Genomic DNA, 21,451 nt, shown 5'->3' on the forward strand with positions numbered 1-21,451 from the left:
TCACTCCACCCCTGCAGACTGCTCAAGTAGCAGAAGGCTGTCATTCCCCAAAATTTGATAAGTCCTTTCCTTCCTGCCTCACCCAAGCCCCCGTCCCAGTTTTATCCTCTAACTGTGTTGTTGCTAATAAAAAATACGTTTCTGTGAATTACTGTTTCCATCATGTTCTTTTAGAGGAGAGTGTGTTTGAAGGGGGGGAAGGGGGTTGGTAATTGGAGAGGACAGTCACCTTTACCAGGGTACAGACACGGGGGCAGGTTCAGCAGCAGGTCACACACACATTGCAGTCACTAGGCACCCTGGTCATTCTGGGAGGTGGTTTTCATGTTCTCTGTGTGGGGGGCTATGTGACTTTGTGGCAGGGGAGGGCGGTTAGAGATCTTATGCAGTGGTCCTTATCCTGGATCACAGAGCCACACAGCAGGGGATCTTTAACTGTCCTTCCCCTGCCACAAAGTCACATAGCCCCCCCACACAGAGTCCCGAACAGGAGGGGTGGCAGGCTCCGTTGAAACAACCAGTCCACCAGTGCGGACCGCTCTAGGAGCAGGAGCCTGTCATTCCTCGAGTTTAGAAGCGTGCTTTGCATCACTACACTACACCCGCTCCCCACCACAGCCTGCGTCCCAGTTTCAACACTTTACCGCGAAAACTGTAATAAAGAAAACGGTGTTCATTAACAAATTTCCAGTTATTTTATTTTTAAACGTGTGTTGGAAGGGGGGAACGGGGTATGTAACTGGAGAGGATAGTGAACATTAACTGGGTAAAGAAACGGGGGCAGGTTCAGCTTCTCTGTAAACAAACTTAATAGTCACAGGTTACCCTGCTCACTGAGGAACCTAGCTTTCAAAGCCTCCCGGATGCACAGCGCATCCCGCTGGGCTCTTCTAATCGCCCGGCTGTCTGGCTGGGCGTAATCAGCAGCCAGGCTATTTGCCTCAACCTCCCACCCTGCCATAAAGGTCTCCCCCTTGCTCTCACAGAGATTGTGGAGCACACAGCAAGCTGCAATAACAATGGGGATATTGGTTTCGCTGAGATCAGAGCGAGTCAGTAAGCTTCTCCATCTCCCCTTGAGACGTCCAAAAGCACACTCCACCACCATTCTGCACTTGCTCAGCCGGTAGTTGAAGAGTTCTTTTTCACTGTCCAGGGCGCCTGTATAGGGCTTCATGAGCCAGGGCATGAGCGGGTAGGCTGGGTCCCCAAGGATGACTATAGGCATCTCCACATCCCCAACAGTTATTTTGTGGTCCGGGAAGTAAATACCTTCCTGCAGCCGTCTAAACAGACCAGAGTTCCTGAAAACACGAGCGTCATGAACCTTGCCCGGCCATCCGACGTTGATCTTTGTAAAACGTCCCCTATGGTCCACCAGTGCTTGCAGCACCATTGAAAAGTAGCCCTTTCGGTTAATGTACTGGCTGGCCTGGTGGTCCGGTCCCAGGATAGGGATGTGAGTTCCATCTATAGCCCCACCGCAGTTTGGGAATCCCATCGCGGCGAAGCCATCTATGATGACCTCCACGTTTCCCAGGGTCACTACCTTTGAGAGCAGTAGCTCAACGATTGCGTTGGCTACTTGCATCACAACAACCCCCACGGTAGATTTGCCCATGCCAAAGTGGTTCGCGACTGACCGGTAGCTGTCTGGCGTTGCAAGCTTCCAGAGGGCTATGGCCACTCGCTTCTGGACAGTCAGGGCTGCTCGCATCCGGGTGTCCTTGCGCTTTAGGGCAGGGGACAGCAACTCACAAAGTTCCAGGAAAGTTCCCTTCCGCATGCGAAAGTTTCGCAGCCACTGTGATTCATCCCAGACCTGCAGCACTATGCGGTCCCACCAGTCCGTGCTTGTTTCCTGGGCCCAGAATCGCCGTTCCACAGCGTCAACATGACCCATTGCCACCATGATGTTCACGGCACGGGGTCCCGTGCTTTGTGACAGGTCTGTGCCACTCTCAGACTTCATGTCCTCACCGCGCTGCCGTAGCCTCCTCACCTGATTTCTCAGCATCTGCCTCTGGGAAAGGTGGATGATAAGGTGCGAGGTGTTGACAACGGCCATAACTGCAGCGATGATCGCAGCGGGCTCCATGCTCGCAGTGCTGTGGCGTCCGCTCTGTCACTCACCAGAAAAGTGCGCGAACTGATTGCCCGTCGGTGCTTTCAGGGAGGGAGGGCGGGAGTGACGGTTGGATGACGACAGTTACCCAAAACCACCCTCGACACATTTTTTTCCCCTAGCAGGCATTGGGGGCTCGACCCAGAATTCCAATGGGCAGCCGGGACTGCGGGAACTGTGGGATAGCTGCCCACAGTGCACCGCTTCCAATGTCGATGCTTGCCCCGTTAGTGTGGACTCACAAAGTCAAATTACTGTCCTTAGTGTGGATACACACATTTGAATTTGTAATATCGATTCCACATATTCGATTTAAGTAAAATCGAAATACTCTCGTAGTGTAGACATACCCCAAGTGACATTAAGTTCCTTTCCCAAAATGTCTAAGTGTCTTGTGTCTGTGTTTCTTGTAGTTTCCAGGGTCTACCCTAGCAGAGCTGTCTAACCACTTGACACTCAAAACACCTCCAAAGTGATGAGATTTCTAGACAGTAAGTGCTGCTGGCTAAGTTAAACAAGACCAGAAAGATCAAGGCTTGATACATTTAGTTTCCTTCATTTTAAAAATTACTTTTGATAAGCACAGAGACTTCATCAGTTCCTTTTCAGACAACATTTTTCTCTTCACAGGCATCCAAGATTCAATATTTTTTTTAAAAAGTATATATTTCGTGGCTAAAAAGAAAATTGTCAAGTTTTCTGACTTGAATTCAAGAACTCCACTTCATCCACTGGAGTTACAATCCAATCCAATATCTTATCAATAAATTTCATCCTTAACATAGTGCCACCACACACACCTCAATTCCCCAGGTACATAATAATCATAGAATCATAGGAATGGAAGGGACCTCCAGAGGTCATTTAGTCCAGTCCCCTGCACTCATGACAGGACTAAGTATTATCTAGACCATCCCTGACAGGGGTTTGTCTAACCTGCTCTTAAAAACCTCCACTGAGGGAGACTCACAACCTCCCCAGGTAATTTATTCTAGTGCTTAACTACCCGACAGGAAGTTTTTCCTAATGTCCAACCTAAATTGCCCTTGTGCAATTTAAGCCCATTGTTTCTTCTCCTATCCTGAGGTTAAGGAGAACAATTTTCCTCCCTTCTTGTAACAGCCTTTTATGTACTTGAAAACTGTTATGTCATTCCCCCCCTCCCATTCTTTTCTTCTCCAGATTAAACAAACCCATTTTTTTCAATCTTCCCTCATAGGTCATGTTTTCTAGACCTTTAATCATTTTTGTTGCTCTTCTTTGGACTTTCTCCAATTTGTCCACATCTTGCCTGAAAAGAATACTTTCCTGGATACAATACTCCAGTTCCTAATCAGCATGGAGTAGAGCTGAAGAGTTACTTCTCGTGTCTTGCTTACAACACTCCTACTAGTACAACCCAGAATTAGGTTTGCTTTTTTTGCACCACTGTTGGCTCCTATTTAGCTTGCAATTCACTATGACCCCCATATCTCTTTCCACAGTACTCCTTCCGAGGCAGTCATTTCCGATTTTGTATGTGTGCAACTAATTGTTCCTTCCTAAGTGGAGTACTTTGCATTTGTCCTTATTGAATTTCATCCTATTTATTTCAGACCATTTCTCCAGTTTGTCCAGATAATTTTGAATTATAATCCTCTCCTCCAAAACACTTGCAACCCCTCCCAGCTTGGTATCAGCCGCAAACTTTATAAGTGTACTCTCTATGCCATTATCTAAATCATTGATGAAGCTATTGAACAGAACCAGACTCAGAACTGATCACTGCAGGACCCCACTCATTATGCCCTTCCAGCTTCACTGTGAACCACTGATACCTACTCTCTGGGAACAATTTTGCAACCAGTTATGCACCCACCTTATAGTAGCTCCATCTAGGTCATGCAAGACAGTATCAAAACACTAAAGTAAAGGCATACCACATCTACCGCTTACTCCCTATCCACAAGACTTGTTACCCTGTCAAAGAAATCTATTTAGTTGGTTTGACACAATTTGTCCTTGACAAATCCATGCTGACAGGTACATATCACCCTTTATCTTCTAGGTGTTTGCAATTGATTGCTTAATTATTTGCTCTATCATCTTTCTGGGTACTGAAGTTAATTCCCTGGGCTGTCCTTATTTCTTTTTTTATAGATTGCACTATATTTGCCCTTTTCCAGTCCTCTAGACTCTCTCCCGTCTTCCATGACTTTTCAAAGATAATCGCGAATGTCTCTGATATCTCCTCAGTCAGCTCCTTGAGTATTCTAGGGTGTATTTCATCAGGGCCTTGTGACTTGAAGACATCTAACTGGTCTCAGTAATTTTTAACTTTTTCTTTCCCTATTTTAGCCTCTGAACCTACCTCATTTTCACTGGCATTCACTATGTTAGATGTCCCATCGTTACTAACCTTTTTGGTGAAAACCGAAACAAAAAGAGTCATTTAGCACTACTGCCATTTCCACATTTTTTGTTACTGTTTTCCCCTCCTCACTGAGTAATGGGCCTATCCTAGGTCTTCCTCTTGCTTCTAATATGTAATAATGTATAATATTTCCTTTTCAATTTTGGGTGACTCAGGAATGTGAAAATAATTAACTATTGGCCTTCTACCCTATGCAATCAATTTTAGATTCCTACAGCATGGATTAATGAAGGGCCAATTCTCAACAAGGTATTGCCCATGTTAGGTCCATTATTATTGGTAGGAGACATTCTTGGAGCAAAGGGAGTGTAACGGGGTTGGGACTCACCACCTGGCACCTCCTACTGGTTGTCTGGGGGAATTAGCTCTGTCCAGTGGAGCGCCCCCTCCTGGTGGTGTCCCGTCCATCATCTTGCCCTCAGTTGGCGTATCCAGACCCGCGTTGCTCCCAAACTCGAGGTGTCCTCTTCGAGCCACTGCCCTCCGGCAGTGCCCCTTAGTCCATCCTCGACCCCTTCCGGGGGGGGGGGGGGGGAGATCAATCAGCTGCCTCTCTGCGTCCTGGCCAATGTGGCCAGCTGCACCCTCAAAGTCACTCCCTTCTTGGAAGGGGATTGGTGCAGCTCTAGATGGCTGCTCCATCAGCCAGTTGCAAGGCAAAGGGGGAAGGGGGGACTCAGGCCCCCCCACTACTCTGGGTCCCAACCCAGGGACCCTCTAGTAGCAGCCATCCTGCCCTCCTTCTCTCCCTCCATCTGTCCACGTCCCTGGGCCGCTGCCCCTTCAGCCCCTCGCACCAGCTAGGCCCTTCCCTTCAGGTCCTGCAGCCTGACAGATTCCGGGCTGGAGTTACCCTCTGCTGCCCCGGGCCTGCCCAGCACTGCGCTGTCCCGGGTGCTAGTCTCCCAGCCTGGAGACAGACCTTCCCCTATCAAAGACCTGGGACAGACTATCTGCTCCTGTCCTGAGCAGCCTTCTTATAGGGCTGAGCCTGGCCCTGATTGGCTGCCTCCAATCTGGGCCCTGATTGGCTCCCTATAAGGCCTTCCCTGATTGGCTCCCTGTCTGTGCAGGCCTACTGCAGCCCAAATTCAGGGAGTGGGGGCAGCAGCCCCACTACAGGGAGCTATACAGCTGATATACTCATTGCTTAAGTGCTGTCATCAGAATTTAGCAGTCAGGATCTTGTGACTATGCTTCAACTTTCCCCTCCCCCATAGGCGCCAACTTTTCCCAGTGCTGGTGGGTGCTTGGCCCCCCTCCTTGCCCCTGGCCCTGCCCCGACTCCACCCCTGCCCTGCTTCCTCCTGTCCCACCCCATTCCAACCCCTTCCCCAAAGTTCCCGCCCTAACTCTGCCCCCTCCCTGCCCCTATTGGACCCCTTCCCCAAATCCCTGTCCTGGCCCTGCCTCTTCCCTGAGCGCACCGTATTCCTCCTCCTCCCGCCTCCCTCTCAGAGCTTGATGCCACGAAACTGCTGTTTTGCGGTGGCAAGCGCTGAGAGCTATGGGGAGAAGCGGGGAAGGCGCGCTCAGAGGAGGAGACGGAGACGAGCTGGGGCGGATGGGCGGGGCGGGGAGCTGCCAGTGGGTGCAGAGCACCCACCAATTTTTCCCTTTGGGTGCTCCAGACACAGAGCACCCATGGAGTCAGCACCTATGGATGGAGTGTGTGATGAGAAGAGACATTATGATTGACTTAGGAATGTGAGAGAGTTTTCTCAGTTATCCTCTTACCATAAAAGGAAACCAAACTAAACTCCATCTTTAAAATGTATGCAGATTCTGCAAAACCTTTGGATTCAACTCCTATTGTACTCAATGGTACTTCCTTATGCAGAAGATTTGCAGGATAGGGGCTATAAAAGGGTATTTCTTATTTGTTTTATCATGTAGAGAATCTTTAAATACCGACATGTACCATTTGGGGCTTTTGAAGACACAGAAGTGCACAATGAGTCTGCTTGATGTTAAACACAAGGGCTTCAAGGAAACCTTACTGCATCACTGAGTACTGCAATGTTATACTAACCAAAAAATGGGAGCTTCTGGGATGTTAAAAGAACATGCAGAATGGATACTAGCCCTGTTTATGAACACGACTAGAAAAAGTAGAAAAATGCAGGCAGAGAGAGAATCATGTTCCCAACTGATTTTAGATACAGAACAGGCCCCACTTCAGACCTACCATCAAAGCATCCACACAGGGCCGTCCTTAGGCCTACACCAAATACGCAACTGTGTAGGGCACCTGAAAATTTGGGGCACTTCTGGGTCTTAGTGTCCACCCTTCCAGCCTTCCTATCCCTATTCTGACCCTTCCTGCAGGCTCCCACAGCTGGCTGCTGCAGCCTGGTGACTCTTACTCCAGAGGAGATCTAGTAAGTTAAAAGTGAAAAAGCCTCCAGCCTGCCAGACCTATTAGCACAATGTTGAAACTGTTAAAGAGCCATTCAAGGGGTAATGAAGCCATTTAACAGGCATTTGCCAACCCCCAGGTATATACTGTCAGTTTCTGAATTTACTAACAGAAACAGTTGTGCATTACTGTAATATTTACTCTGAACATGTTAGTCTACAGGACCTGAGTTTAAAATTTGCTTTCAAAATATTTCATTAGTGAGTTGGTGAAGATTATAAAATCACATCTCTAAAAAATCCTTGCATAGATTTTTAGATGCACAATCATCTTTAGCCTTAAATGTTTGGATCTTCAGACATAGTTTTTTAAATAAATCCTTCAAAAGACCACCCTTATCTAAAATACACATTTTAATTTTAATTACTATAGTAAAAAAACCTTGCTTCCAAAGTCCTCTCTGTCCATCCCTTTTCCCCTTCACCTCCCTCCTCCCCCACACCCAGTTGAAGAGAGCCCTTAAAGGGACAACACCCCTTTCCTTCCAGATAGCTGGACAAAGAGTTTCCCTTTCCTTCCTTCTGACTATCTGATGAACTAGTTTTAAGAGAACCCTCCAGCAAAATCAGTACCTTAGTAAGATATAAAATCCTTTGTCATGGCTAAAATCTTTGGAAACTTATTTTTTAAAGTTGGTGAAATTTCATAAACATGTCTATTGTTAGGGAGACCACACAAAGTAAATTAGTGTTCCCTTTTTCTAAAAGCAATGAACATTCATATGAACACACTAAACCTCTGTGACTGATTAATTTAAAATAATGTCTTTATGGAGTTGAATATATAATAATATGGAATGATTACTTTATGAAGGCTTAAGAGTACATTTAAAATATAAAATCAGCTTAGAAATACTGATTAAGAAAATGTAAAGCAGAGAAGAGCTGCATTATGTATTCCATAATATTTAATATTGTATTCAGGAAGACAGCTGACTCACCCTTACTACAAAGTTTTTGCAAATAAATGTCTGACAAATTTCAGGGCATATCAAAAAACCTGTGACTGACATTTTTTATTCCCAAGTTTAGTGCTTTTAATTAGGTACCTTCTGCATGTCCATTCTGCATGAGGGAGAGGGTACAGGGGTCTCTGCGGGGAACTGTGACTCCCCGCCACCCTGAGGTGGGCTGGGCATTTCACTATCCTTTGATGCCTCGTCCACCCCCACACTGGGCTATGAGCCCGGGCTGACGTCAGGCATAGGGGCACTGGTTTAATAATACTGCGTAGGGCTCCATAAATGCTCAGGATGGCCCTGCATCCACAACACATAAAAATGAGAGGGAAGAAATCTCAGCACTTGTCTACATGACACCACAGTCTGGTCTATGGGAGTGTAAATTGTAGAGAACTCTAAAGTGTTCCCCATATTGTGACAGATTTATGTTACCAATCTGTCTGAGGCGTCAAGTGATTAGGCTGAGGCTGCAGGATAGTTAGGGGAGGAGATGAAGGAGCACACGAAGTGATTAATTTTAAAGCTTTATTAATTAAATAACAGCGGTGAGTGCTGGGTTTTTCCCAGGTCACTCAAAGGAAGGAAGAAAGCATTAGTGCCCAAGCCCTCACCCACTTTCATACTCGCACACACAACCAAAGGCTGGCCAAGCCCGGGTGTAACATAAGAAGAAGAGGGAGAAGGGTGGACGAGAGTTCTGATCTGTGCACAGGCCATCCAGGGTCCGCTGTTGATCTCCGACTTGCTTCAGCTCTCGGATTAAGCCCTGGGTTTTTCCAAGGGCGTTTTCGTCCAGGGATCCTCGTCTCCCGTGCTTTCTGTACCAGTCCAAACCGGACTTCTGTGGCTCCCTTAGGTTCCCCAAAACACACTGGCTTCAGGGACACAAGACTGTTTTTTAACGCACTGGCCTTTGCAATCTTTGTTTTACAGGTCTGTTTTGTTCAGTTGTCCTTTCCCACAGGTTTTTGGCTGTTTGGCAGCAGGGAGCTTGTTTGTGTGCATTGGCCTTGAGCAGCAATTTCACTCCTTATCTTCGAGCCTAGCTGAATCATCAAGTTAACCCGTTCCTTTCTCCCTTCCTCCCCCTTCAGCCTCTCGCAACCTGCAAAGGAATCTTTCACTCCACACTCACACCTCCAAACCTTCCCAAAATCCTTTCCAATGCATGTAAAAGCATTAGCAATATACAATGCTGGTGCTTACCCAGGGGACCCCCTGGGGGGGCAGTTTTATTGTGACATTCCCCCCCTTGACCCCGAATCAACGTTCTGTATTGAGGTGTCACCACTTAGGTTTCCACCCTCCCTTCAACACCGTGGCCAGTGTTACCGTTGGCCTCCTATACAAGCAGCAATTTAACCCAAACAAAATTATTAGGGCAGCAACAATTGCATACACAAGCCAGTAATGGCTTCTGGCTTTATTAGTAACATAGCATAACACATTCCCTTGTTGACATAGATGCCCCATCCGAATGGCAGTGGCAAAGGCGGCTTTCGCCACATTGAAGATGTGCTGCAACTCTGTAAAGGAGGAGGCATTTATCTGGAATACGGCGAGTTGCTCCCGGACGTGTGTCAATGGGAGAAAAACATTGGGCGTAATCCATGAAAAATTAAACACAATATAGTTAGAAATATTAACCTTACTTGGCATAATTGTGGGCCAATGCACGGAAAAATGTTGCACCTGAGAGTTAACAGCAAATCACGGGACACCCTGGGGTAGGTGGTCCTTCAGACACACGCAGAGGTATTGGTAAACATATGTGCCTTAGTGGGGGCATATCCCGATGCCTCCCCTTTTCAGCAGATGTGTTGACCCACCTCATAAAAGCGGCCTGGCATTGCTTTTTTTTTTTTTTTTTTTTAATATATGAACATTATTTGAGGGGGCTTTATAGGCCATAACTGCCAGGTGTTGCCCAGGTAATACATGGTGCCACACTTCCAGGATGATGTGCTGCAATTGCCCCCTTGCCAATGGACAATAGACCTTCTTTTATACCATGCCCAATTTTGGATAATGGTAAAATTAACAAAGGAGGACAAAATCATCGGAAACCCAAGGAATTTTATAAAAATATGCCACCATATATACATTGTATTACAATGAAGGATTTTGAAGGCTTGAAGCAGCAGGAGCAGTTTTACCACTTTTGTTTGCAGTGTTCCTGGGCTTTCGCTATTACTGCCTGTTCTGTTAACAAAGCAAAGGAAAGAAAAAGGACAATGTAAATGCACCTATTGGGGAAACTGAGACACATACAAAAACTTTTTAAGCCATTAGTTGTCCCATTACAGCCCACCCTGGCTTCCGTTATGGATGTTGTTTGCCTGGTTTAGGAGGTTACAACAATGATATTGCATTTAGGGATTAATACTTGATATTGCCTGCCTAAGGGCCTTTTATTTCGCTTCAGGCCACCACATGAGGAACAGGGTCTGCCCCTTGGGGGTCCATGGGAGGGTCCGGGGCCACCCACCAGGTATTTTGCTGTGGCCCTGCTGTGTTTATCTGGACTATGCATTGCTTTTATGGCTCCTCCCCTCCAGCCTTATGCCACACTGTGGCTTGGGCCCCATCACTTGCTTGAACCAGGGAGAGGCTTTGGAGGTACTTTCCCTCCTCATAATTATAATTATCCAGATAATCCCATGAGCAGATGGAGACCAGGATAGTGCAGGCAGATGGCAGGTCCACAACCGAGGCCCACGATGCCATGACCGGAAACCTAGGGAGAAGCATATGTTTTGAGCTGATTGGCATGCGCCCATTTTAGTTTACCTGGTAGCTGAAGTTCGTACACTACTGGGGAGATGAGATTTACAATGGAGTACGGACCCACCCTCTTAGTGTTCAGAGTGTGGGCTGCCTTTTTTAGCTTTTGCAACATTACTTTGTTTTTAATTTGCCATTTTTAGATGTTTTTAACGATGATTTTTTTACACTTGGCCTTTTATTAATTTAAAGCGGCCTTTACGGCTTTTACATAGCTTTGCCCAGTTAAAAAAAAAGCTGAGACATTTTGGTTGTGGCAAACAGTAAATGTGATTATTGGTAAACACAGTATTTACATTTGTTTACTAGCGGGTTGCTAACACTAACTTTTTTTAGTAATTAACACATACACATTGCCCATTATACAGTAATTTGGTTTTATTCTTTAATTTATTTTATATACAGGATTTTAGTAAAATGTTTTTACTACAGGGCTTTGGAGCAACAGGCAAGGACAAGCACACCCACTTTTGAGGAGTTTACTTGGTACAACCTCTGGTGTTCAATAGCTTCCCTCCCTCCCCAGCCGACTGGGGTAGCCAGAAGGATTTTATGTACCACATAAGGAGTGGGCTAACTTAATATTTTTGCTTTTAAAGCTTGTTGGTTATGCGTTTTTAATAACTTTTTTTAAAATTAGAAGGTTTGGCCTTACTATGCTAGAAACACACTGCATTTATTTGTATTGATAAGTATTAGTGATTTTTTTTTTTTGGCTTTAGCAAGTATATTAAAACCTTAGTATTTGATATTACCCAAAACATTGTGTGTTTTAAGGTGGACAAAGCAAGTATTTCCACTTTAGTACATTTTATAGCTATAGCAGTATGTTTTTTTATTTTTATTTGTTTTTGTATTAGGCTGTTTTGTAGCTGGGACAGAGAGCTTAATTTATTTTTAATTACCTTTAGGTATACAGTATTTATAATTTTTGCTTTAAAACCAATTTCCCCTAATATGGTGTTTACTACCTGAGGATTTTTTTTGCAGTATTTTTTTTTAATTACACAATAGTGCTAGCAACAAGACAAACACCACAAGACAAAACATAGAACACAAAACAATTTTTATTGTGACCATAGATTTATGGTATTTTGGGTTGCTTTTTTGCTGGTATTAGCTTTTTTGATTTTTTTGAAAGACAAAAAACATGTTTTTACCCCTTGGAGGGTGGCAGATTATTGTTTAAAATATATATATATATATTTTTATAAATACCCGTGCTGATTGCAAGCAAAACAGAGGAATTACCCCCATATTTTTTTGGGTTTGTTTTATAGGCAGGCCAGGTTTTAATGGTTTTTACCTTTATTAGTTAGGTAATTTGCATTATCCCAGATGCTTTTTGGCTTGCTTTTGGATTCAAAGCCATTAGCAGCTTAGAGAGTTTGTTTTAAAAGGGATACCATTGACTTTTACCAGAGTTTTGATTACTTTTAACTTTTGCTTTGAAAACCTACAAAAATTTGAAAAAGAAAACACAACCTATTGTGGCTTTCTTTGGAGCCTGAATAGGATTTTAATTATGTAGCATGGTATGTTGGCAATTTTTTTTTACCCCTTCTACAATATACACTGCACATGTTCTGGGGTAAACACACATTTTTTTTTTACACTGTTTTGTTTTTATATACCTGTATATAGATTACATTTTTTTATATATTTGGGGCAATTAAGTTTTAATAGAACCCCCCTTATTTTTTTTTAGCAAATCTGACTAAATTGTTTATAGTTAAATGATTTTAGTTGGATAGTTTTTGTCTGGATTATTTAGACACTTTTTTGGAAGAAGGGCTCATTTTTCTTCAGAATGGCTGCAAAGAAACCAAGAATTTTTTTTATAACACTTTTAAAAAAATATTTTTACAAAGTTTCACTGCTTATTTTTTTTAGCCATTGCAGAGTTCACTTATTACTTTTTTTTAATAATTACTTGCTTATTTTTTAAAATGATAGATTTTACCATTTTAAGTACTATTTTAGGGATCTGAATTTTCCATGTCTGCACTTACTCCTTTCCTTACTCCTGCCACTGTGCCCTCAGGGCTTCCAACCTGTTTTTAATTTTTTGTTGTTGTTGCCTGCCTGCTTGTTTGGGGCCAATTTTGTGTTGTTGAACTATCCCTTTTCATGAGCACAGGCTTGGGTTGCTGCCTGGTTAGTAATTTGCTCTTTTAGTTGCTTAATTTTTACTAGCTGCCGGGTACACACTTCTGCCCTTTTCCCCAACTTTTTTTTTTTATTTTGACAACATTTGGTACCACATAGCCACTGCAGTTTACATCAATCCCATAGCTGCCCCTAAGTTTTTACCCTTCTGTCTCTCATACTTGGCATACAGGTTTAACTAATTTTGCCAAGTATGCACGCTTTTTTGAAGCTTTGCCACGGAACCCCAGGGATTGTATCCCCCTTGGTGAGGTTCTTACCCCCCCCTTTGAAAGAGGCAACAGAGTCACGTCCCTTCTTGTCGCCCCTTCCATGGCACAGGCATCAAGTCCACCAGCCTCCCGTGACACCAGCGGGCCAGGCAGCGGGACTCCTGTGTCCAAGCTCCCTAATGCCCATCCGTCCAGCCTTGACTCCATTGTTGATGCCATCACCCACGACTGCGGGACTTTCGAGTCCGCAGTTGTACCCTTCTGTTTCCTGAACATGTTGTCACAATTAGTTAGTACAACTTTTAAGGTTTTTTTAGTTACTTGAGATTTTACGCTGCCCATGCCGGCACCGGGGCTTACAATGTTAACCCAGCCTGCGCCAGAGGGAGAAATGCTAAGCCTTCCCCTGTATTACTCAGCCTACCACCACCGAGAGTCCATACACCAAATATAAAACCCTTCCCGGGCAGAGCGAGAAACCCCAAGTTGTTCTTTTATGCTTAGTTATGCTATGGCTGAGGGTGTATGCACCAAGGATTTTTTTTTTTTTGTGGCTTGGAGCGGGGATTTTTATGTTTTTATTTTAATTGCCCCACCCTATTACGACTGGGGGTATATCCACCTGCAACTATGTCCCCCATCGCCCAGAGTGGACCAGGGTGAAAAGAGGAATGCTAAACCACTTTTTGTTTTTTAGCCCTGCAACGACTGAGGGTGGGCATACCTTTAATTATAAAATCCTTAATATGAAATACCAACAGTGCCGGGCAGAGCAAACATGAAATACCAAGGGCAGAACAGTTGGTGCGCTCAATATTTCATCGTATGAAAACAGACCTCCAATCCACTTTCTAAAGCATAAGAAAGTAATATTGTTGTCAGAGAAGGGATGCCTGTTGAAAACTTTTATTGTCTCTTTATCATACAGCAAACCAACAAAAGGTTACACCTTGTATAGCATATGAAAGGTTATTTACTATAAGATTACACATGTTTTTAATGCTCTGTAGTTTGTTTGCTTAGCCCTTCCTATTTCCTGTCAAACTATATAGTATCAACACAGGAGAAGGAGAATCATCAATCAGTTTTAGAAATACTTATATAAAACTTCTTGAAGTAGATCGAGCATGACATTATGGATGAGTTATGTCAGGTCAGTTGTGAATAATGTAAACACTTTCTATGACTACCTTAATGTAAATTTGTTTGTCTAGTAGCATTGCCTCCCTCCCAGATTATTGTAATGAGAAACGAGGAGTGCATTAGGTACAGTAATTGAGACTGAAATATTTCTAGATAAACACTAAAAAGAACTTGGGGAGCTGGATTTTTTTCCCTTTTTTTTCTAATCACTTTAACTTAATTGGAACTGGAAAGGGAATTTTAGCTGCATCCACCGTATTATTTTTTATTAAACATAATACTGAAGACTTGCTAAACTACCCCCTTGTTTCAAAAAGCTGACTTATAAATCCTATTAGCTAACGGACTGTTAGACCCAAGTGACTAACATGGAAAACAATGAGAAATGGAACTACAATACTAAAAAGGATGAAAAATGATGTTACTGTGCCCTCAAATGGTGAGCAAAAATGAAGTAACATCAGATAGGCACAGCTCTAGCAAGGAAATGAAAATGAAATATTCCAACAAAGAGTAAGTGTCATTTTCAAATATTTATGCTGTAGAGGAGCAGACTCACCCCTGCGGCACCTCCTGGTGGTGACTTCTGGGAATTAGCTCAATCCAGCCTCCAGAGCACCCTCTGCAGGCCAGTGGTCCACCTGTCCTCTGGCCCCCATGTCCCTCCCAGACCCCAGTGCCCTTGTATCTGGGGTGCTGCCCCCTGGCAGTACACCCCTCAGTACTAGGGTCTCCCCTCCCTGGGGAACCCCCACCCACTATCCCTACCTCACCTCAGAATAAAGCCACTGCCAGTCACCAACTAGCCCCCGCTCCCTGGGGCTGACTGCAGTATAGGCCACTCATCACAGGCAAGGAGGATTTGGACCTGCTACCCTGACCTAGCCCTGGGCTGTCCTTTGCAATCCCCAGTACCCCTTGGTCTTCTACTAGGCCACAGCCTGGGGCTTTCCAGGCTGGAGCCCCCAACTCCTCAGCCTTTCCCCAGCCCTGCTCCACCCAGGTACTCTATCTCAACCTTGCTACAACCAGGCCCTTCTCCCTCTGAAGGGAGAGAGAGATTGCTGAGCGTCTAGCTCCCAGCCTCTTTATACAGGCCAGCTGAAAGCTGATTGGGGCGTGGCCCAGCTGCAGCCACTTCCCCCAATCAGCCAGTGTTTTTAGAGCTGCAGCCCTCTGCCAGGGGTGTGTTAAGCCCTTTCTAGCAGAAGCAGAGTAGCCATCTCTCTACAGAGAGTGCTTAGTGTTCTCTGGCTGCCCTGCTGGCTGGAGCTCTTCCTCCTTCTCCTCTTCAGTTGCCTTGTTAGCTGGAGCTCCTTCACCCTTCCTTCCCTGGGCTGCTGCTGGCTAGAGCTTCTTCCCTGGACTACTACTGCTGCTACCACTGCTACTTAGCGAGGGGCCTTGCCGGCCAGCCCCCCCTTCCCACCATCTCTGGAGGGAGAAACCAGGACCCCACCTTCACCATCACCACTACCACCTGTGGGGGGTCTTTCCTGTCTGGTTGCCAGGGTTGTTGGAGCTACTGCAGCTGCCGCTGCTGCGTGTGTCCTGGGGAGCTGCTGGAGCCTGGAGGAAGAGGTCGAGGACTACATAGACCATCGGCTGCTGGGGGAGCGCACAAGACTCTGGAGACTACTGTGGAGGGGGCCATTCAGGACTGAGTAATTTTCAAACTGTGCTCTAGTGGTGGGGGTCTAGGCTGTGTTGGTGGGGACACAGGGGGTGTGGTGTGGAGCCTGCCCCCTGGTCCATCTGTGTCCCACCCCCCTCAAACCCCCACCACCACCGTTGCCCCCTCCACCACCCCCACAGCCCATTTACCATCTGCCTCCGCTTCTGCCTCTGGGACTCTGCTGCTCTCCTGGCCTGCCGCGCCCTATTGACATCGTTTGGGCTTGCAGCGGCAGGCAGGCAGCCCACACATTGACTTTGCACAAGTGCTCGTGGGCGCACCTACCCCCACCTTGGACTGACCCCTTCCCCTTCGCAACAGGCCTCCCAGCTTTGCCCCTTGCTGCCTACCCACTTTGCCCCCTGTAGCCTTTTGCCCCTCCCCAGATTTAGTTTGTTTGCCTGCCCTGCCCTTTTCCCTCTACAGTTTGGTTCGGTTGTCCCACCCCAGCCCTGCGGTTAGCCCCTTGGTTCCTCTACCCTATTCCCAGCCTAGTTGCTCCCCTTCCTTTGTGCCCCCCTTGCCCTGATTGACCCCTCCCCTCGTGTGCCCATACCCCCTCCCATGCGCTTGTGCCCCCCATCACATTTTTGTGACGGGGTGACCTCCGCTGCTGCCACGTCCCTCGCTCCCTCTGATTCTCGGGGAGCTGCCCCAGCCGGCAGGAAAGGCCAGGGCAAAAAGAAGGGGAAGAGCCCCACTAGGAAGACTGGGCCCTCCATGGCAGGGGCTACCCCCACTGCCGCGGCACCGCCACCGGCTGCGGCGTCCCTTCCCGCTGCTCCCTCCACCAGCTCTGCGGGTGCCCCTCCCGCAGCCCCCAGGGCATATGCCTAGGTGGCGGCGGCCCCCCCGCCTGCCGGTACACCATCTCGTCCATCCACCGCCTCTGTTTCCATCTATAGCGGCCTGGGCCCCTTCCCCACCTTGACTAGGAGGCACGGCATCCATTGACTCCAGGTGCCTGCCTCGCCCCACGTGGAGACCTACGTGCGGGCGTTGGTGAGGGTGGTGGGGCCCACGGCCATCGTGGCGGCCTCCAAAATGTATGGCGAGGTTGTCTTCTTCCTTGCCTCAGAGGCCGCCGCCCAAGAGGCGGTGGAGAAGGGCCTGGCGGTGGGCGGCGTGTTCATCCCCCTGGAGCCGCTGGAGGACCTGGGTGTCCGTGTGGTCCTCACCTCCGTTCCTCTTTTCCTCCCCAATGTCGCCTTGCTACCTGCCCTTTCTACCCGGGGGAAACCGTTTTCCATCGTCAGCCCTCTCTCCACCATTGCTGGCGCCCCTGGTAGCCCGGTACCCAGAGCCGCCCCTCCTCCTTCTCGGACCACCACTGCTCCCACTCGGGCCTTAGGGGTACCTCCCCCACCATGCCCAGACGAGCGGGAGAGCCCCGCCTCTGCTACGTGCGCTGTGGCGGGGCCCATAGAGGAGGGTGCGGTGGGGGTGTTGCCGGGTGTGGGAGAGGGCCCTCCCCAGGGGGAATCTGCCTCCCCTCCTGCTGCCCCATTGTTACCTCCTCAGGTCCTCGAGCAATCATCTCTGCCCCCCGACCCAATCCCTGTCACCCAGCCCGCAGACAATGCCATGGAGGGCTGGACCCTAGCACAGAGAAAGTGAGGCAAGCGGAAGGCTCGAGCTCCGCTCCTGCCATCTGGTGCGGAGGCCTCCCGAAAAACCAGGAAGGGGGGCACCGCTGCCGAGCCTTCCGCTTTGCCCGCGGGTGCATTACATCTACCGTTGCCGGCTGGGGAAGATGTAGCAGCACCGGAGGGTGCCACCATCCGTCCTCCGCAGTCCCTCCTTGCGGAGGCCCCCGTTGAAGCCCCTCCTGCCCCCTTGCCACCTGTACCCCCTGCGATGCCCGAGGCAAGCGTCACCTCGGGTGCTAGTGGGGAAGACCCTGGGGTGGTGGGAGGTGAGCTCCCTTCTATCTATGAGGAGATTGAGACCCTGGGTCTGACCCCGGTCACCCAGGGGGAGGAGGACCCTCTGCCAGCGGGCCTCGATCTGGCCGACCTCACCCCAACCCCCCTTTCTCCGTCTCCTGTTCCCCTAACCGCTGCTCCTGCCTCAGAGGAGCCCCTGGACTCTTTGACCTCCCCGGCTGCGGGTGACACCCCGCTGACGGCCGCCGAGCCTGTTCAGGCGACGGCCAGTGCCTCGCGGCCGGGACACGAGTTACCAGGGGTATCCCTCGTTGGCGTGGGGCAACCGAGTTCCTTCCCGGGTGGGGGCCCCGTTGAAGATTGTTCACCTCCTGCTGCCATGGCTGTTCCATCTGCCGTAGAGCCTGAGCCCGGCATCCCTGGGGACCCCCTCCCTCACCCTCAGACCCCTGGGCCCGACCGAGAGGAGCCACCTTCCAGCTGTCCAGCTCCTGGGGCCCAGGATCCCACCTCTGTCCCTCGCCCCGACCCTACTCCTGCCCCTGGCCCTGCCCTTACTCCTGACCTGATTCCTATCCCCTCCACCTCCTGCGATGCCATTGCTGCCCCAAGGGCCGTCTCCTTCCCTTTCCCGGAGGATGACCCCCAGGGAGCAGCCTTTGTGTTCCCCAGTCCCGACCCACCAGGGGCTGCTATCCTCCCTCTGCCACCGCCCCCCATTGAGCCGGGGTCTGAGGCGGACCATGTGGTGCCAGCCCATCGGGCGCCACGTCGAGGGTCTGCCCCTTGCCTGCCCGTATCGGTGGGCCACGGGGCCGTGCCAGGGGCCCCAGCGGGGGATGATCAGAAGCCAGTGACCCCACCCCCCATACGCTGCGAGAAGAGCTGCGGGAGTTTTTAGAAGACGTCCGTGGCTCCCGCAATAAGGTGCCGCTTGCTCTCCAGCGATGGGTGGATTTCCACCAGATCCTCCGGGCCGCGAGGGCCCTCATGGGGGAGGGTAAAAGGACTGGGAAGCAGGGTGCCGCGGCTTACCAGTGGGTCCGCAGCTTCCGTGACGCCTTGCTCACCTTCGGGGTGGGTCACGGTTTGCTGCGCAGCCCAATGGGGGCCGTGAGCGTCCCTGCCAGCGAGGATCCCCCCAGCCCTCCTCATGCCACCTATCACCTTTGCTACATTGAACACCTGGGGCTGTAGGGTGGGTCTCCGCAGGTGCCAGGTGCTCTCCTTCCTTCGGGAGGGGGGGTACTCTGTGGTTTTCCTTCAGGAGACCCACACGGATCTGGCCGCCGAAGACAGCTGGCGGCTGGAGTGGGGGGACAGGGTCTATTTTAGCCATCTCACAGTTCGTACGGCTGGAGTGGCTACCCTGTTCTCCCCCGACCTACGGCCCGAGGTGCTGGGGGTTGCCGAGGTTGTGCCGGGCCGCCTGCTGCACCTCCGGGTCCGCATGGAGGGGCTTGTGGCCAACCTTGTCAACGTCTATGTCCCAACGTCGGGCCCGGAGCGGCTGCCTTTTTATCAGCAGGCGTCCGCCTTCCTCGGCTCCTTGGATCCTCGTGAGTGCCTGGTCCTGGGCGGGGACTTCAATGCTACCCTCGAGGAGCGGGACTGCTCGGGGACTGAGCAGTGCCCGGCCGCCGCGGACGTCCTCCAGGAGATTGTGGAACATCACTCCCTGGTGGACGTCTGGCACGACCACCACCCGGACGATGTCTCCACGTTCACCTATGTCCGGGTGGAAGCCCATCGGTCGTGCCACTCCTGGTTGGACCGCATTTACGTGTCACGTTTCCATCTTTCACGGGCCCACTCCTCCGATGTCTGGCCGGCCCCTTTTTCAGATCACCATCTAGTCACTGTGACGGCCTCTCTATGTGCGGAGAGGCCGGGGCCGGCCTATTGGCATTTTAACAATAGTTTGCTAGAGGATGTGGGCTTCGTGGAATCCTTCCGGGAGTTCTGACTGGTCTGGCGAGGGCAGCGGCGTGCCTTTCCCTCGGCGCGGCGGTGGTGGGACCTAGGAAAGGTGCGCGCCCGGCTCTTCTGCCGCGACTACACCCGGGGCGCCAGCCGACGGAGGGATGCGGCGATAGAGCAGTTGGAACGGGAGGTCTTAGAGCTAGAGAGGCGTCTGGCCGCCAGCCCTGAGGATCCATCCCTTTGCGGAGCGTGCCGGAAGAAGCGGGAGGAGCTCCAGGCCCTCGACTATCATCGGGCCCGGGGTGCTTTTGTTCGATCCCGCATCCGCCTCCTTCGGGAGATGGATAACGGCTCCCGCTTCTTCTACGCCCTGGAGAAAAAGAGGGGGGCCAAGAAGCACGTCACCTGCCTCCTGGCGGAGGACGGCACCCCCCTCACGGATCCGGTGGAGATGTGCGAGAGGGCCAGGGCCTTCTACGCACATCTTTTCTCCCCAGATCCGACCGACCCTACCGCTTGCAGAGTGCTCTGGGACGGACTCCCGACGGTCAGCGCGGGCGACCGGGACCGGCTAGAGTTGCCTCTCTCTCTGGCCGAGTTCTCAGAAGCCCTCCGCCACCAATAAATCTCCGGGCATGGACGGGCTGACCGTGGAGTTCTACCGCGTGTTCTGGGACGTCCTCGGCCCGGACCTAGTCACCGTCTGGCCCGAGGCCTTGCGGAACGGGGTCCTCCCTCTTTCGTGCAGGCGAGCCGTGCTCGCCTTATTGCCGAAGAAGGGGGACCTCCGCGACTTAAGGAATTGGCGTCCCATCTCGCTCCTCAGCACAGACTACAAAATCGTAGCCAAGGCCATCTCGCTGCGGCTGGGGTCCGTGCTGGAGGACGTGATCCACCCAGACCAGACCTACACCGTCCCGGGCCGTAACATCTTTGATAACCTCTACCTGGTCCGGGGTCTTTTGGAACTTGGGTGTAGGGATGGTCTGTCGTTCGCCCTCCTGTCGCTGGATCAGGAGAAGGCGTTCGACAGGGTGGACCACGGGTATCTCCTGGGCACTCTGCAAGCGTTAGGCTTTGGACCCCAGTTTGTGGGTTTTCTCCAAGTGCTGTACGCCTCCGCAGAGTGTCTGGTGAGGCTCAACTGGACCCTGACCTAGCCGGTCAGCTTCGGGCGGGGAGTGCGGCAGGGGTGCCCCCTCTCGGGCCAGCTGTACGCTCTGGCGATCGAGCCCTTCCTCTGTCTCCTCCACAGGAGGTTGACGGGGTTGGTGCTTCGGGAGCCGGAGCTGCGGCTGGTCCTGTCGGCGTACGCCGATGATGTGCTCCTCGTGGTCCAGGACCCGGGTGACTTGGTGTGGGTGGAGGCTTGCCAGACCGTGTACTCGGCGGCCTCCTCCGCCCGGGTCAACTGGGTCAAGAGCTCTGGCCTGGTGGTAGGGGCCGGGTGGCAGGTGAGCTCCCTCCCACCCGCGCTTCAGGCCATCTGGTAGAGCAGCGGACCCGCACTCCATCTCGGCATTTACCTTTCTGCCACGCATCCGTCTCCGCCGGAGAAATGGCAAGGCTTACAGGGCAGGGTGACGGAGCGGCTCCGGAAATGGACAGGACTACTCCGGTGCCTCTCCCTTCGCGGGAGGGCACTAGTACTCAATCAATTAGTCCTGTCCATGCTCTGGTATCGTCTCAACACCCTGGTCCCGGCCCCGGGCTTCCTGGCCGACCTCCGGAGGGCGATTCT

At 50.2% G+C, this 21,451-nt stretch overlaps 1 protein-coding gene across 1 annotated transcript in view; it reads right to left on the reverse strand.

The window, feature by feature from the left end:
• Nucleotides 1-16,929, reverse strand: part of LOC135873826 (ATP-dependent translocase ABCB1-like) — a 117,611-nt gene extending 100,682 nt beyond the window's left edge. Inside the window, exons 1-2 of the mRNA XM_065398439.1 lie at nucleotides 16,892-16,929; nucleotides 10,514-10,655 (exon numbers count right to left, since the gene is read on the reverse strand). Coding sequence (XP_065254511.1) covers nucleotides 10,514-10,655; nucleotides 16,892-16,929 — 180 coding nt within the window. The remainder of the gene's footprint in view (nucleotides 1-10,513; nucleotides 10,656-16,891) is intronic.
• Between the last annotated feature and the right edge of the window lie 4,522 nt (nucleotides 16,930-21,451).

The sequence above is a fragment of the Emys orbicularis genome, chromosome 2 (genome assembly GCF_028017835.1).
Source record: "Emys orbicularis isolate rEmyOrb1 chromosome 2, rEmyOrb1.hap1, whole genome shotgun sequence".
NCBI lineage: Eukaryota > Metazoa > Chordata > Testudines > Emydidae > Emys > Emys orbicularis.